The 18551-nt window shown below is 44.5% G+C and overlaps 1 protein-coding gene across 2 annotated transcripts in view; it reads left to right on the top strand.

Moving 5' to 3' along the window:
• The first annotated feature begins 6790 nt into the window (after positions 1–6790).
• The window catches only part of CCDC181 (coiled-coil domain containing 181), a 40722-nt gene continuing 28961 nt past the window's right edge, over positions 6791–18551 (top strand). The window contains exon 1 of one of the 2 annotated variants that reach the window (XM_044287710.1): positions 6791–6919. Coding sequence is in view for 1 of the 2 variants with exons in the window: in XM_044287709.1 (XP_044143644.1) it covers positions 7035–7044 (10 nt within the window). In the remaining variant the exon portion in view is untranslated. Of the gene's footprint in view, positions 7045–18551 lie in introns of both variants that reach the window. The other variant, XM_044287709.1, reaches the window with a different exon arrangement.

The raw sequence follows: 18551 nt of genomic DNA, 5'->3' as shown, positions 1-18551 counted from the left end.
AAATAGAGTCCATATTCATAATCAGTACCAATTTTACGCATCATCTGATACCATATATGACTGGAAGACAATATAGGGTGCCTGAGAACCGTCATATCTCAGAGAGGGAATTTCCGATTTGTTTGCGGATTTCCAGGAAGGTGTGTTAGAAGAACCAAAACAATGTCTGAAGAGATGGTTCCTTTCATATTTCCCTAACCCATGAAATATTAGGAAAATATGGGAAAAATATAAAGATTATGGATTGGAGGTGACTTTCAGGTCATCTTCCTTCCTGTACCAACCAGCTGTGCGATTAGGATCTATCCTTTTCTTCTGAAGCTCGCTGCCTAGGCTAAAGGTGTGAGACCTCCTGTGATGCTGGAGCCACACAGACTGGGAATATGCACGTTTTATGAGGTTTTGTCACGATGATATCTGATTGATGGATGTATCCTGGCATGGGGGAAGGAAGATTCTTTTGGCACGGAGATGCTAAATTTACTCTGAGCTGTGCTAGCAAGGTGAATTACTTCTGGGTTTAAAAAAGCTTTTAACTCTTTGTGTGCAGGAGAGGGCTCTTGTGATTTTAAAACCGGACGCATTCGCGATTTCTTCGTATTGCTTAGATCGCAAAGTGTCACAGTAGCTTCACCCAAAGTGTCAGAGGAAGACAATACGTTATGTCATAGAACATCCTGAGAGAGTGGTCGCTTCGATCTCTCTTAGGCGTCTATTAATACGTACAGCAAGAGATATAGCGGCTTCCAAAGACTCAGGATTTTCATGAAAGCCCAAAGCGTCCTTCAGCCTCTCAGATAATCCCTAACAGAACTGACTACGGAGAGCTGGATCGATCCACTCAGTATCTGTAGCCCACCTTTTAAACTCAGAGCAATAGATTTCCGCAGAACGTTCTCCCTGATGCAGGCTGCGTAACTTGGTCTCGGCCAGGGAGGTCCGATCCGGGTCATCATAGATGAGACCTAAAGCTCTGAAAAATTCATCCACCGATCTGAGGGACTGTAATCTGGTCCGCAGAGAAAAATCCCAAGACTGGGCGTCCCCTTTAAGCAACAAAACAATCACACCCGCTCTCTGACTCTCATCCCCAGATAAGTGTGGACGTAGCTTAAAGTACAATTTGCAAACTTCCCTGAACCGAATTAAGATATCACTTCCCCCCGAGAATCTATCAGGGCAACTTTAGGTTCAGGACAAACCTGGTAAGCAACACTAGGATCAGCCGCCTGTGGTCTCTGAATCTGTGAGATGGTCATGCGGAGGTCAGCTACCTCCAGAAACAGTCCCTGCAACTGTCCGGCCAGTGCAGCGATAGCATCCATGGCAGAACTGATACAGACAAACCAAAATGACGGTTATTCTGCGGTTTATAATGTCACGGATGTGGCGGTGTGGGTGGGAAACGCCACACCGAGCACAGGAGAAAAAGGGGACAGGAACTAGGCCTGGAAACTAGGGTAGAGGAGAAGGTAACCTCCTAGAACAACCCTAATCCAAGTCCTGACTATCAGTATGAAGTGACCTTAATAGTAGAAAAGTTCATACACAGTAACCTAGAGCCCTAACACACTCTGTAGGGCCCTGGTATAGTGACAGGACTTGAAACAACCTATTCCTCCACCAGAAGGATGAATAGGAGTCTCCCTCAGGCCTAGATACAAATGACAGGGAATCACAACAAACAAAATACAAATAGGGAAGACGACACTCAACTTCACGTGGAGCAAAGGCAGGGCTCCAACAATCAGCTAGCCCAAAGTCTAGAAACTGAAGCTATAAACTGCACCCCCAAAAGCAGTAAGCAGTAATAAATAGGGAAGGTTAAATGACCATATCAACAACACCTGAGACAAAAGTGTGGTCATTACCAAAACACAGATACAAATTATCCACAAGGAATCAGATCTCTCTGATCTCCTGGCACCTGTAACGGGAGCAGTCGTGACACATAATCACGCACATCCTTAGACAGTGTGGGTCACCAGTAGTGGCAAGACAAAAGTTCTGTGGTCTTGCGGATCCCTGGGTGACCAGCCAGTTTGGAGTTATGCCCCCAAGCTAGAATACGTTTTCTCTTGGCAGATGGCACGAATGTCTTCCTGGGAGGGATGTCTTTTACCAGGATAAAAGCCACTGTGATCAAGCGATCAAGGAATTACAATGTACTGGGGCTCCTCCTGCTGGTTTGAGAAATCAAATGACCGAGACAGAGCATCCGCATTGAAGTTCTTCTTGGCCAGGCGAAAGTGAAGCTCAAAATCAAAACGGGAGAAGAAGAGTGCCCAACTGGCTTGGCAAGGGTTCAGACGTTGGGGCGTCTGCAGATATGTAAGGTTCTTGTGGTCGATGAAGATTATCACTGGATGCTGGGCCCCCTCCAATAGATAACACCACTCCCTCAAAGGCAAGTTTTATGGCCAGAAGCTCTCTGTCTTCTATACAGTTATTCCTCTCAGCAGGGGAGAACAACTTGAAGAAAAATCCACATGTAAACATCTTGCCCTTGGAACCTTTCTGTAGTAAAACAGCACCAGCTCCTATGGAGGAGGCGCCCACTTCTAATAAGAATTGGCAGGAGACATTGGGATGACGCAGAACAGGTGCAGAAGCAAAGGATCTCTTTAATTGGACGGAGGCCGCCTCCACCTCAGGAGTCCAGACTCTTGCATTCACCCCTTTCATAGTAAGAGAAGAGATCGGAGATGTAAGAGATGAAAAAGTCAGGATGAACTGACGATAGAAATTAGCAAATCCAAGGAAGTGCTGTATAGCACGAAGACCCTGTAGGCAGGGCTAGTCCATTACTGCATTCAATTTTTCAGGATTCATCTGCAACCTGGCATATGAGATTATGTATCCGTGGAACGTTATGGTAAATTTTTCAAATATGCATTTCTCGAGTTTGGCATAAAGTCGATTCTCTCTCAACCACTGTAAAACTAAACGTACATGCTTCCAGTGAGTGGTCAAATCTGGAGAATAGATCAGTATATCGTCCAAGTACACTATCATGCAGACATAAGGCAGGTCCCAGAAGATACTGTTTACGAACTCCTGGAATACTACAGGAGCATTGCACAGACCGAAGGGCATGAAGAGATACTCGTAGTGTCTATCACGAGTGTTGAAAGCAGTCTTCCACTCATCGCCCTTTCTAATGCGGATAAGGTTGTATGCATCGCGTAGGTCTAATTTTGTGAAGACCTTAGCTCCCCGGATCCTGTCAAAGAGTTCTGAGATTAGCGGAAGAGGGTTTCTTGACTGTGACCTTATTCAGACCTCAGTAGTCGATACAGGGCCATAAGGATCCATCTTTTTTCCAACGCAGATCCTGACCAGAGTGCCATACCAGAACTGGAGTGTACTGACGGAGCCAGGGAAGACCAAGGATAACCGGATTCACGGACGCTGGCAGCACATAGAAAGAGATCTTTTCTGAATGCAGAACCCATATTTGAAACTTAAGGGGCATAGTAACAGAAAGCACAGGTTCGGGAAGTGGCAGTCCATTTACGGAAACCACTGACAGATGCCTTTCTAGATGGATGGTACGAAGCCGGTACTGATGGACCAGAGCTTGCTGAATGAAGTTACCGGCTGACCCAGACTCCAATAATGCAGGCACAGACAGTGTGACTCCCTTGTGAGAGAGTCACCAGAACTGAAAGTTTCAGAGAGGACTTTTCCTTGTCTAGAATCACCTCTCCAACTGAACCTAGACGTTTCCATGCTTCTGTGGACATTTACGCACTAAGTGGGCCTTGTCTCCACAATAGAGACATAAGTTCTCTGCTTTGCGGCTTAAACGTTCCTGGACCTCCATGTTCCCAAATAGGATTTGCCCAAGCAAGGGCCTCATCAGACAGCAGGGACACAATAAAGGCAACCTTGGACCGCTCAGTGGAAAACTTCTGCCCATGCAACTCAAAGTGGATCAGACACTGGTTCAGGAATCCATGACAGGTTTTTGAATCTCCACCATAGCGTGATGGCAGAGGGAGTTGCACACCAGCGGCACACAAATCTGGATTCACCGGTGTGGGAATTGCAGGAGTAGCAGTGACTGGCGACCCTGCAGTAGCTGGAGAAAAGATGGCATCCAGACGTGCAGCAACATTTAGCATGAACTGCATCATGACATCCTGACGTTCGCTCTGACGCCTCACTTCATGTAACAATTCCTGAACTACAGGCTTGGGGTGACCAGAGGGGTCCATGGTCTCAGTGAACTGTCACGAACCAGCGGGTGTGAACCCACTCTGCCACGTGTCCTACCTCCTCTAAGGGCGTTGTCTAAATGAACCCCTCGATATTCACAGTACCCCTGATAGTGGGGATAGACTGTCCCGAGGGGAACACCAGGTCGCTACCTCTTGAGGAGGATAGGCACACGAGGCACCTGGTCCAGGCGGACCAGGAGGTACCTGATAAAGGTACCAGAGGTATCGTTACCAGGAGCAACAGTACTAACCGAAGGATGAGGCAGAGGCTAAGTCAGACAGGCAATAGGTCAGGGCAGACGGCATAGGGCAGGCGATCCAGTTCGGCAACAGGAGAGTCAAGATAAGCAGGCAGGGATCAAACAGGTAGCAGAGTCCAGGAACACAAGTACGAGTCAGGAACACAAGCGGCTATCAGGAACCTTAGCAGGACACAAGGACCTTGACACTGAGGCACTTATATATGTGCAGGAGGGCTAAGATTGGTTGGCGTGGTCACATGATCCAACCCATAAAACACAGGAAGTGATGTATGCCGGCCCTTAAGGAAATGCTGCAGGAAACAAGCAGCAAGCATGCTGTGTCCAGGGCTGAAAGGAAACACTGGCAGCAGAACAACCCTGAACACGGTGCCCGAAACTGCGGCGGTAAGCAGTGGAACAGCAGCGCACAACAGCTGCTGTTACACATTCCCCATTTAATACCAATTCTGGAGCATCTATTCTTATGGCTCTATGGTGTGCCATTCCTTTATTATTCCTGCTAGAAGTTTACAAATAAATTGCCAGCAGTCTGCAGTAAACGAACTGCTGGGTATCAACAGTAGAGGGTGTCTGACTGTCTTTCAGTGCTGCTGGTGTTAGACTGTGCAGGGACAGCCCCCAAATGGTAACAACCTTCTGTACCTTTTCCTGCAAGTTGCTGACAATTAAGAGGACCTTAATGGTTTTGTATTAATTGCGATAAATACCTCTACTTGGGGGGTACCCCCGCTGATGCTGCCACCCTGCCTGATTTTTTTAAATATCGCTCATACTCCCTGCTGTGCCCCCAGCCGTTTTCTCACTAAGTATGCTAATACTGAGCATCGGTACAAGGAGTAGGAGACGCCAGGGTTTCTCAATAGGCGTCTCCTTCTCCCTGGCTGTGCCGCGATCCAATCACAGTGGAGAGTGTCACAGCCAGGAAGATATTCTCATATTCTTTTAACTGCTGGTGATCCTTTGTACCACCTACTGCAATGACCCGCGGCTGCATGCCATATACTGCATTTACCACTTTGCTGACGTTGTAGGACACATTTACAATTAATAATGGGCCTATGTTATTACGCTGTAGTGGCCAATGCGCCATGTTATTGAACACCTGGGTACCACTTGTTGGTGATCCACCAGTATCAACAATGTGTCCCAAGGGGTTTATTCCTCCAAATAACTATTATGCACATATCTTCCATCAGTATGAGGGTTGGAATTAGGGCACATGGAGCGCAAAGGGGAGGACCTACATTTACCCTGTCCTGAGGGAGGACCTCCTTTTACCCACTCCATACTGACTCCTGAGGGAGGACCTCGTTTTACCCTCTCCATACTGACTCCTGAGGGAGGACCTCCTGTTACCCTCTCCTGAGGGAGGACCTCCTTTTACCGACTCCTGAGTAAGGACCTCCTGTTACCCACAACTGAGGCAGGACCTCCTTTTACCCACTCCATACTGTCTCCTGAGGGAGGACCTCCTGTTACCGTCTCCTGAGGGAGGACCTCGTTTTACCCTCTCCATACCGACTCCTGAGGGAGGACCTCGTTTTACCCTCTCCATACTGACTCCTGAGGGAGGACCTCGTTTTACCCTCTCCATACTGACTCCTGAGGGAGGACCTCCTGTTACCCTCTCCTGAGGGAGGACCTCCTTTTACCCTCTCCATACTGACTCCTGAGGGAGGACCATCGTTTTACCCTCTCCATACTGACTCCTGAGGGATGACCTCCTGTTACCCTCTCCTGAGGTAGGACCTCCTTTTACCCACTCCTGAGGGAGGACCTCCTGTTACCCACAACTGAGGCAGGACCTCCTTTTACCCACTCCATACTGTCTCCTGAGGGAGGACCTCCTGTTACCGTCTCCTGAGGGAGGACCTCCTTTTACCCTCTCCATACTGACTCCTGAGGGAGGACCTCGTTTTACCCTCTCCATACTGACTCCTGAGGGAGGACCTCGTTTTACCCTCTCCATACTGACTCCTGAGGGAGGACCTCCTGTTACCCTCTCCTGAGGGAGGACCTCCTGTTACCCACAACTGAGGCAGGACCTCCTTTTACCCACTCCATACTGTCTCCTGAGGGAGGACCTCCTGTTACCCTCTCCTGAGGGAGAACCTCCTTTTACCCACTACATTCTAGACGGCTTTACATAGGAACAGGCTGACTCCAGAGGGAGGAGCCATTTTACCCACTATATTCTCGTCTCAGCGCTGCAGGTGCTGACATTATCCCCTACAGGGCAGACCGACCTTGAATTCTCGCGAGAACCCCATGTAACGTCATGGCCTCGGTCTCCATGGGGACGCGACAGCTTTGCTAGGGATGAAATCCCTGTAATCTGCGGCGGCTCCCGGGACATTCATGTGGTGTGGCGGCTGCCGGGACCCTTCCTGCATTACATCGTCACAGTCCGTCCGCGGCAGCCAGGCTTCCCAGGTAAGAAGAGAAGCTAGGAGCGGAGAGAGTGGCTGCTTGGGTCGTTGTCATGGCAGCTGTCATTAATGTCCCCAGAGCCCTTATCGCCTAATGGTGAGGGTGTGCGCTTGTGGAAATGACTGTGGGTAAGTAAAACAGCTACACGTATATAGTACTTATATTACATATGTTTTATTTGTATATAGTACATTATTATATGGCTTACATTTAGATATAGTACAGGTATTATATGGCTTACATTTATATATAGTACAGATATTATATGGCTAACATTTGTATATAGTACAGGTATTATATGGCTTACATTTAGATATAGTACAGGTATTATATGGCTTACATTTGTATATAGTACAGATATTATATGGCTTACATTTAGATATAGTACAGGTATTATATGGCTTACATTTATATATAGTACAGATATTATATGGCTAACATTTGTATATAGTACAGGTATTATATGGCTTACATTTGTATATAGTACAGATATTATATGGCTTACATTTGTATATAGTACAGATATTACATGGCTTACATTTAGATATAGTACAGGTATTATATGGCTTACATTTAGATATAGTACAGGTATTATATGGCTTACATTTATATATAGTACAGATATTATATGGCTAACATTTGTATATAGTACAGGTATTATATGGCTTACATTTAGATATAGTACAGGTATTATATGGCTTACATTTATATATAGTACAGATATTATATGGCTAACATTTGTATATAGTACAGGTATTATATGGCTTACATTTATATATAGTACAGGTATTATATGGCTTACATTTGTATATAGTACATATAGTATATGGCTTACATTTATATATAGCACAGGTATTATATGGCTTACATTTGTATATAGTACAGGTTTTATATGGCTTACATTTGTATATAGTACATATAGTATATGGCTTACATTTATATATAGCACAGGTATTATATGGCTTACATTTGTATATAGCACAGGTATTATATGGCTTACATTTGTATGTATATAGCACAGGTATTTTATGGCTTACATTTGTATATAGTACAGATATTATATGGCTTACATTTGTATATAGTACAGATATTATATGGCTTACATTTGTATATAGTACAGATATTATATGGCTTACATTTATATATAGCACAGGTATTATATGGCTTACATTTGTATATAGCACAGGTATTATATGGCTTACATTTGTATATAGTACAGATATTATATGGCTTACATTTGTATATAGTACAGATATTATATGGCTTACATTTGTATATAGTACAGATATTATATGGCTTACATTTAGATATAGTACAGGTATTATATGGCTTACATTTATATATAGTACAGATATTATATGGCTAACATTTGTATATAGCACAGGTATTATATGGCTTACATTTATATATAGTACAGGTATTATATGGCTTACATTTGTATATAGTACATATAGTATATGGCTTACATTTATATATAGCACAGGTATTATATGGCTTACATTTGTATATAGTACAGGTATTATATGGCTTACATTTGTATATAGTACAGGTTTTATATGGCTTACATTTGTATATAGTACATATAGTATATGGCTTACATTTATATATAGCACAGGTATTATATGGCTTACATTTGTATATAGTACAGGTATTATATGGCTTACATTTGTATATAGTACAGGTATTATATGGCTTACATTTAGATATAGTACATGTATTATATGGCTTACATTTGTATATAGTACAGGTTTTATATGGCTTACATTTGTATATAGTAAATGTATTATATGGCTTACATTTATATATTGTACAGATATTACATGGCTTACATTTATATATATAGTACATTATTATATGGCTTACATTTAGATATAGTACAGGTATTATATGGCTTACATTTAGATATAGTACATGTATTATATGGCTTACATTTGTATATAGTACAGGTTTTATATGGCTTACATTTAGATATAGTACATATAGTATATGGCTTACATTTATATATAGCACAGGTATTATAAGGCTTACATTTGTATATAGTACAGGTATTATATGGCTTACATTTGTATATAGTACAGGTTTTATATGGCTTACATTTATATATAGCACAGGTATTATATGGCTTACATTTGTATATAGTACAGGTTTTATATGGCTTACATTTATATATAGCACAGGTATTATATGGCTTACATTTGTATATAGTACAGGTATTATATGGCTTACATTTGTATATAGTACAGGTTTTATATGGCTTACATTTGTATATAGTACATATAGTATATGGCTTACATTTATATATAGCACAGGTATTATATGGCTTACATTTGTATATAGTACAGGTATTATATGGCTTACATTTGTATATAGTACAGGTATTATATGGCTTACATTTATATATAGCACAGGTATTATATGGCTTACATTTGTATATAGTACAGGTATTATATGGCTTACATTTGTATATAGTACAGGTTTTATATGGCTTACATTTGTATATAGTAAATGTATTATATGGCTTACATTTATATATTGTACAGATATTACATGGCTTACATTTATATATATAGTACATTATTATATGGCTTACATTTAGATATAGCACAGGTATTATATGGCTTACATTTAGATATAGTACATGTATTATATGGCTTACATTTGTATATAGTACAGGTTTTATATGGCTTACATTTAGATATAGTACATATAGTATATGGCTTACATTTATATATAGCACAGGTATTATAAGGCTTACATTTGTATATAGTACAGGTATTATATGTCTTACATTTGTATATAGTACAGATATTACATGGCTTACATTTATATATAGTACAGATATTACATGGCTTACATTTATATATAGTACAGGTATTATATGGCTTACATTTGTATATAGTACAGGTATTATATATGCTTACATTTGTATATAGTACAGATATTACATGGCTTACATTTGTATATAGTACAGATATTACATAGCTCAGATTTGTATATAATGCATATATTACATGGCTTACATTTGTATATAGTACAGATATTATATGGCTTGGACTTGTATATCTTACATATATATTATGGATATAGTACATATATTACATGGCCTAGAGTTATATGTAGCGCTACATATATTATATGGCTTGGATCTGCATATAGCACATACATAACATAGCTTGTATTTGTATATAGTACATATATTACATAGGTTGGATTTGTATATAATACATACAGTATCTCACAAAAGCGAGTACACCTCTCACATTTTTGTAAATATTTTATTATAACTTTATATGGAACAACACTGAAGATATCACACTTTGATACAATGTAAGGCTACTTTCACACTGTCGTTTCTGGGTCCGCTTGTGAGAGCCGTTTCAGGGCTCTCACAAGCGGCCCAAAACGGATCAGTTCAGCGCCAATGCAATCTGAATGGATAAGGATCCGTTCAGAATGCATAAATTTGGTTGCATTTGGTCTTCGTTGCGTTTTTTAGAAGGTCACTAAAACGCAGCTTGCAGCGTTTTAGTGACCGTCTGACTATGCGGAGCCAAACGGATCCGTCCTGACTTACAATGTAAGTCAATGAGGACGGATCCGTTTTTCACTGACACAATATGGTGCAATTGAAAACGGATCCGTTCCTGATTGACTTTTAATGTAAGTCAAGACGGATCCGTTTTGATTTAGACTTTTTTTTTTTTATGAATAAGGCAAACGGATCCGTTATGAACGGATATAAGTGTTTGCATTAGGTGCGGATCCGTTTGTGCAGATACAAGACGGATCCGCACCAAACGCGAGTGTGAAAGTAGCCTAAAGTAGTCAGTGTACAGCTTGTATAACAGTGTATATTTGGTGTGCCCTTAAAATAACACAACACACAGCCATTACCCTGGGTTCACACCTGAGTGTTTCTGAGACGCGCGTTTTACGCGTGTATTTGTCGCGCGTTTTTTGCAATAGTAGACGCGCGTTTGACGCGCGTTTGTGTGATTGACTGCAGTGTTGTCCAATGAGTCTATGGCCAAAATGCGCTACAAACGCCCCAAAAAAAGCTCAAGAACTTGTTTATGCGTCGGGCGTTTTACAGCGCGTTCAAACGCGCTGTAAAACGCTCAAGTGTGAACCAGGGCCATAGGGAAGCATTAGTTTTCACGTGTTGAGCGTTTTACAGCGCGTTTGAACGCGCTGTAAAACGCTCAGGTTTGAACTTAGGGTTAATGTCTGAACTGCTGGCCACAAAAGTGAGCACACCCCTAAGTGAAAATGGCCAAATTGTGCCCAATTAGCCATTTTCCCTCCCCGGTACTCGTTAGTGTTACAAAGTCTCAGGTAGGGATGAGCGAATCGACTTCGGATGAAACACTCTCACACTCTCTGATACTGGTGACTGGAAGTTCAAATTGGTACCTTATGGCAAAGAACTCACTAAAGATCTGAAAAGAAGAATGGTTGCTCTACATAAAGATGGCCTAGGCTAGAAGAAGATTGCCAACACCCTGAAACTGATCTGCAGCACAGTGGCCAAGACCATACAGCGGTTTAACAAGACAGGCTCCACTCAGAACAGGCCTCGCCATGGTCGACCAAAGAAATTGAGTGCAGGTGCTCAGAGTCCTATCCAGAGGTTGTATGAGTGCTGCCAGCATTGCTGCAGAGGTTACAGGGGTGGGGGGTCAGCTTGTCACTGCTCAGACCATACGCCGCACACTGCAGCAAATTGGTCTGCATGGCTATTCTCCCAGAAGGAAGCCTCTTCTAAAGATGATGCACAAGGAAGCATGCAAACAGTTTGCTGGAGACAAGTAGACTAAGGACATGGATTACTGGAACCATGTCCTGTGGTTTGATGAGACCAAAATAAACTTATTTGGTTGAGATGGTGTCAAGTGTGTGTGGCGGCAACCAGATGAGGAGTACAAAGACAAGTGTGTCTTGCCTACAGTCAAGCATGGTGATGGGAGTGTCATGGTATAGGGCTGCATGAGTGCTGCCGGCTGTGGGAGCTACAGTTCATTGAGGGAACCATGAATCCCAACATGTTCTGTGACATACTGAAGCAGAGCATGATCACCGGGGCAGTATTCCAACATGATAACGACCCCAAACACACCTCCATGACGACCACTGCCTTGCTATAGAAACTGAGGTTAAAGTTGCTGGACTGGCCAAGCATATCTCCAGACCTAAACCCTATTGAGCATCTGTGGGGCATCCTCAAACGGAAGGTGGAGGAGCGCGAGGTCTCTAACATCCACCAGCTCAGTGAATAGAGCGGTAGCTGCGGTTGCGCGGTGCGCAACCCATCCGTTTTATTGGGTCTTCTGAAAATAACTGATCTGCTCACCTATTCTCTGCACTCCCAAATAACTCAATGGTGGTCAGCTGTGGAGGTACCATGCACCCTCCTTCACTTTGCAGGTTGTGTTCTAGAGATAGTTGTGGATCCCAGAGGTGGCACTCGCACCTATCAGACATTGGGGGTATATCCTAGCAATATTCTATGCCACCAATGAATGAGATGGGCCAACCCTTTCATTTTAAAGCTTGTCCTTTTTGGTGCTGCAATTTCAGGGTTGAGGAGTATAAAAACGGACAGCACCTGCAGTGAAAACTGACCCAGGAAAGGTCAATGGGCAGATTTATCAAAACTGGTGTATAGGAACTCTAGCTTATTGCCCCTAACATCCAATCAGATTCCATCTTTCAGTTTCCTAAGGACCTCTTAAAAATGAAAGGTGGAATCGTTTGCTATGGGCACTAGTTTTGATAAATCTTCCCCAAAGGGTTTATACACATGGGCATTTTTTTCTCATTCAAGTTCGCTCTGCATGAAAAAAAAAAATACAGCCTGTTCTTTTCTTTTGAATTTTTCAGGCAAGACGGACCCCATGGAAATTAATGGGTCTGTGTGAAAGATGCAAAAAATCCAGCGAATGGTTGTCCTGCTGTTGGTTGCACCTAAGGCTAGGTCTACACGACGACATTTGTCGCGCGACATTTTCTTGCACTAATGTCGCGCGACAATTTTTATAATGGCAGTCTATGGTGTCGCACTGCAACATGCGACATACTGCGACGCGACAGTCGCAGAAAATCCATTCAAGATGGATTTTTCTGCGACTGTCGCGTCGCAGTCGCAGCATGTCGCATGTTGCAGTGCGACACCATAGACTGCCATTATAAAAATTGTCGTGCGACATTAGTGCGACAAAATGTTGCGCGACAAATGTTGCGCCCTATCTGTCGCGCGACTTTTTGTCGCGCAACAAATGTCGTCGTGTAGACCTAGCCTTATAGTCTTGATTTGGCTATAAATTCCCTAAAGATCAATGGGGTCTTTGTGCACAAAAGCATTCACACCGTTGAAAATGCACTGCACCGTCCGTGTGGCCTGCGCTGACGGACTCAAACCTATTCAACTTGAATGGGTCCGCATTCGTGATATGGTGTGCTGGCGGCAGGTTCCTCCTCTATATTGCGGACCCGCTGTTCGCGGGCGGCATTTGCTGGCATCATGAGCCCTTAGATCATAGATCATTGTAGCAAGTGATAAACACAGCTCTGCTGCATTTGTCCTTTGTACTGACTTGTGAGCTCTGCTACATCTACACATCCTTGACTGTAGTCTTTTTTTTTTTACCAAACCATAATGTATCCATAGTGATAAATGCATCCAGCCTGTAAACAGTCCTGCTTGTCCTAGCAGCCGATTTGTTTAGACAGATTAGGGAGAGGAAAAGTCATTATTTGATTAAGTGGGTAAGAAATGGAGAGGAAATATTTGAGATAATTTGTGGTTCAGATTACGCAGATTAGATCAGGAGGACACAGACTGTGGAAGTAGACTGGGTTGCTTTCCGAGTCCCGAGACCCTCAACATCAAGCATTTCTGGCTCGGGTTCGAGATTAGAAAAGTGCGTTCAGAAACTGCGGCACTGTTGTCGATGAGCTGTGTCTGGTGTTGTATCTGAGCCTACTTCACTTCATTGAGGTTACAATACCAGACACCAGGGGAGCAGCTGACAACTCAGGGGGCAGTTGCAAAACTTTGGCTTCCCTGACACCACACTAAGGCCTCATGCACACGACCGTTGTGTGCATCCGTGGCCGTTGTGCCGTTTTCCGTTTTTTTTCGCGGACCCATTGACTTTCAATGGGTCAGTGGAAAAATCGGAAAATGCTCCGTTTTGCAGCTGAGACCGTGATCCGTGTATCCTGTCCGTCAAAAAAATATGACCTGTCCTATTTTTTTGACTGACAACGGTTCACGGACCCATTCAAGTCAATTGGTCCGTGAAAGAACACGGATGCACACAAGATTGGCATCCGTGTCCGTGATCCGTGGCCGTAGGTTACTTTCATACAGACGGATCCAAAGAGCCGTCTGCATAAAAGCTTTTTCATAGCTGAGTTTTCACTTCGTGAAAACTCATATCCGACAGTATATTCTAACACAGAGGCGTTCCCATGGTGATGGGGACGCTTCTAGTTAGAATATACAACGAACTGTGTACATAACTGCCCCCTGCTGCCTGGCAGCACCCGATCTCTTACAGGGGGCCGTGATCCGTACAATTTACCCCTCAGGTGCTGCACCTGAAGGGGTTAATTGTGCTATCATAGCCCCCTGTAAGAGATCAGGGCTGCCAGGCAGCAGGGGGCAGACCCCCCCCTCCCTCCCCAGTTTAAATTTCATTGGTGGCCAGTGCGCCCCCCTCCCTCCCTCTATTGTATTAATAACATTGGTGGCACAGTGTGCGCCCCCCCCCCTCCCTCTATTGTAATAATAGCATTGATGGCACAGTGTGCGGCCCCCCCTCCCTCCCTCTATTGCATTAACATTGGTAGCAGTGTGCGCCCCCCCCCGCCCCTCCCTCTATTGTTTTAATACATTGGTGGCAGTGTGCGCCCCCCCCCCCCCTCCTCCCTCTATTGTTTTAATACATTGGTGGCAGTGTGCGGCCTCCTCTCTCCCCCCCCCCCCCCCCAGATCATTGGTGGCAGCGGAGTTCCGATCGGAGTCCCAGTTTAATCGCTGGGGCTCCGATCGGTAACCGTGGCAACGAGGACGCTACTGCAGTCCTGGTTACCATGGTTACTTAGCCTTAGCAATAGTAGAAGATTCATACTTACCTGCTGGCTGCTGCGATGTCTGCGTCCGGCCGGGAGCTCCTCCTACTGGTAAGTGACAGCAATGTGCCGCACAGACCTGTCACTTACCAGTAGGAGGAGCTCCCGGCCGGACACAGAGATCGCAGCAGCCAGCAGCCAGGTAAGTATGATGCTTCTACTCCGCTGCCACCAATGATCAGGGGGGGGCGCACACTGCCACCAATGCTATTATTACAATAGAGGGAGGGGGGGTGCACACTGCCACCAATGCTATTATTACAATAGAGGGAGGGAGGGGGGGCGCACACTGCCACCAATGCTATTATTACAATAGAGGGAGAGGGAGGGGGGGGGGGCGCACACTGCCACCAATGCTATTATTACAATAGAGGGAGGGAGGGGGGGCGGGGGGGCGCACACTGGCCACCAACGAGTTAACTACAGGGGAGGGAGGGGGGGCCCACTGGCCACCAATGAGTTAAAAACGGGGGGGGGGGGGGCAGTCATGTACACAGTTTTTTTGTATATTCTAACCTGAAGCGTCCCCATCACCATGGGAACGCCTCTGTGTTAGAATATACTGTCGGATCTGAGTTTCACGATGTAGCTCATATCCGACAGTATATTCTAACATAGAGGCGTTCCCATGGTGATGGGGACGCTTCAAGTTAAAATATACCATCGGATTGGAGAAAACTCCAATCCGATGGTATAAAAGAACTCCAGCCTTTACATTGAAAGTCAATGGGGACGGATCCGTTTGAAATGGCACCATATTGTGTCAACGTCAAACGGATCCGTCCCCATTGACTTGCATTGTAATTCAGGACGGATCCGTTTGGCTCCGCACGGCCAGGCGGACACCAAAACGAATTTTTTTTTCATGTCCGTGGATCCTCCAAAAATCAAGGAAGACCCACAGACGAAAAAACGGTCATGGATCACGGGCCTACGGACCCCGTTTTTGCGGACCGTGAAAAAATACTGTCGTGTGCATGAGGCCTAAGTCAAAGTAGATTCAGATAGACAGCAGCAGGGACTAATAGCCTCCGACCCCATATCTACGGCACAACTTGTCTTCTGGGTCTGCCCATAACTTCCTGCTGCATCACTGATCCATTGATGCAGCACTGGCAGCCAGGGGCATTACCAAAGTTGTAAAAGATCAGGGGCCAAAAAATAATACAGTCAACAAATAACCATCAGATACCAGCTGTATACAGTGGAAAGTAAATACAGCACAGTGACATTCAGCAATTCACAAGTAACGTCTTCTCTTTTTGTAGTCATTCAACTTCCCTTTTCTTCTCCAGCTGGGCCCAGACCACCATGGAGACTTCTTCTGTCTGCTCCTACAACATGGAGATTCAGAATAAAGTTATTAGCTCCTAAGTCTTATTGGCTATGGATTGAACATTCCCCATGATGATTGATGGTACAAACGGTTTAGCTATTTTCCTCTTTAGCTTCATTTTGAACACTGACCTGCATCCTCTGTAAGCTACTGGTATCTTATCTCTGGTCAGGGGCAGATTGGCCATAGACCTTAAAGGGAAATTGCCTGGTGGGCCAATGCCCAGGGGGCCGCCTGAGCCCTTCCGATGGCTGGCTAGTGGAAGTTTTTGGGGATGTATTTTGTGCTGCTGGCAGTATTTTGTGATGGACTGTTGTATTTGGCTCTATTGGGCTGGTATAATTGGCCACAGTATGGTATTGCTGGTCCTGCCTTCCATCAATTTAGCCCCTACTCCAAAACGGGGACACTTTTAGAATTTTTTCAATTTTTTCTCTGGCTATGTGCCTCCCCAGGGATTTTTGTTGGGCCTTAGTATAGGTGAGCTTGCCGGTTCTAGGGAGGAGGGGGTCCTGTTTGGCTTCTGTCATGCCTCGTGTGTGTTTGGTGGCCCATTGGAGTTTGTGGGTAGTTAAGTGTTCGCTGGTCCCCAGCTTGGTATAAGTCATGTTACGCCCCTGGTTTCCCAGATTCAGGTCTGACATCTGTCCGCCAATTGTGGCCCCTTTAGGCATATCCCACCCATGTCTTCTCAGAGGTGAGGCTTACTGTGGCGCCTCCGTGTTGCGTCCAGACCCAGGATGGTATGCAGTCGCCTCACTAGGTGCCTGGCACCCACCATACTGTGTCTCAGGTCTGAGCGCCCTAGACTGGAATTCCTTTTGACTTTATCCTATTTGGAGTGTACCTTTCCATGGCATCCTGACCGGTAGCGTCCAGGGACCTTCCATGCTTTGTCCTATTCTTTAGGGCTGCTTGTCTGTTTGCTGGTACTAAATGATTGTTTCTTACGGTTGGACCTGATCCATCATGGGAACACTTATTGTTCACACTTCACAATTTTTCCATGTTGTTAGTGTTAAACAGTACAATCATTGCATTTATTTTACTAGTTGGAGAAATATACACGTGCGGCAACATACATGGTACCTCTGTTAGGAAATTGATTTGCATTGTGGGAATTTCACTCCTGTATGTTACTTTCCGAAGTCCTGATTGCAAAAAGAAATAGTAACTTTTACGGTCCAAGAGTATTTGGGTTTCTGTGAATAAATATTAAAGTATACCTAAATGTTCAACAAAATTTTTTGGGAAGTGTTAAAAATACCATAATTTTTTTTTTCTAATATACTATACTTTACCACCAAAAAAGGCTCCTGAATTTTGGGCTTCCTGAAACGCTATCCGTACACCTCAGCCATGTAGGAGGTGTGCAGATTCTGATCTGTACAATATGTGCTGTAGTGAGCACCTCGCTGCACCTGGCTGTACCCTCCACTGAAAGCCCTACCATAGAACATCAATGCAGGATACACTACATCCATGTTCTATGCAGAGGAGCACAGCGAGGTCAGACAGGAGAAGCGATGTGCGGTCATGATATATCCATCATGGGTCATTAGGGGTTTTTCCACTCCTTTACTACTGATGGCAGGGGCGGATTGGAAACATAAAGTGGCCCTGGAAAAAAAACTAAAAGTGGCCCCATGTTGTAGGTGAATCAAAATGGACAAAAGGCGGAAAACACAAGCCAAAAGTAGTTGGGGACAACAGAAGTAGGCGGGGCGAGCAATACTGTAGTGCAGCACGAAATACTGCCCCATCGGCATACTGAGGACAGTGATACAGTTGAATTCAGGAGTGTACCTGTGGCTGCGTACCTGAAGCATCTAGCTTTGATTAAGGGTCCATTCACACATCCGTAGAATGGATCTGCATCCGTTCCGCAAATTGCTGAACGGGTGCTGACCCATTCATTCACTATGGGGCAGGAATGGATGCGGACAGCACACAGTGTGCTGTCCGCATCCGCATTCCCCGATCTTCCGGTCCGCGGCTCTGGAAAAAAATAGAACATGTCCTATTCTTGTCCGCAAATAGGCAGTTCTATGGGGTGCCGGCCGGGTGTATTGCGGATCCGCAATATACTACGGGCGTGTGAATGGACCCTAAGGTTGAGAGCATCAGATCGTTGTGTACCTGTCCAGGCCATAAGGAGGGCTT

This window comes from Bufo gargarizans, chromosome 3 (assembly GCF_014858855.1).
Source record: "Bufo gargarizans isolate SCDJY-AF-19 chromosome 3, ASM1485885v1, whole genome shotgun sequence".
Taxonomy (NCBI): domain Eukaryota; kingdom Metazoa; phylum Chordata; class Amphibia; order Anura; family Bufonidae; genus Bufo; species Bufo gargarizans.
Note: the sequence above shows the minus strand (reverse complement) of the source record. Positions and strands in the feature narration are given on the sequence as shown.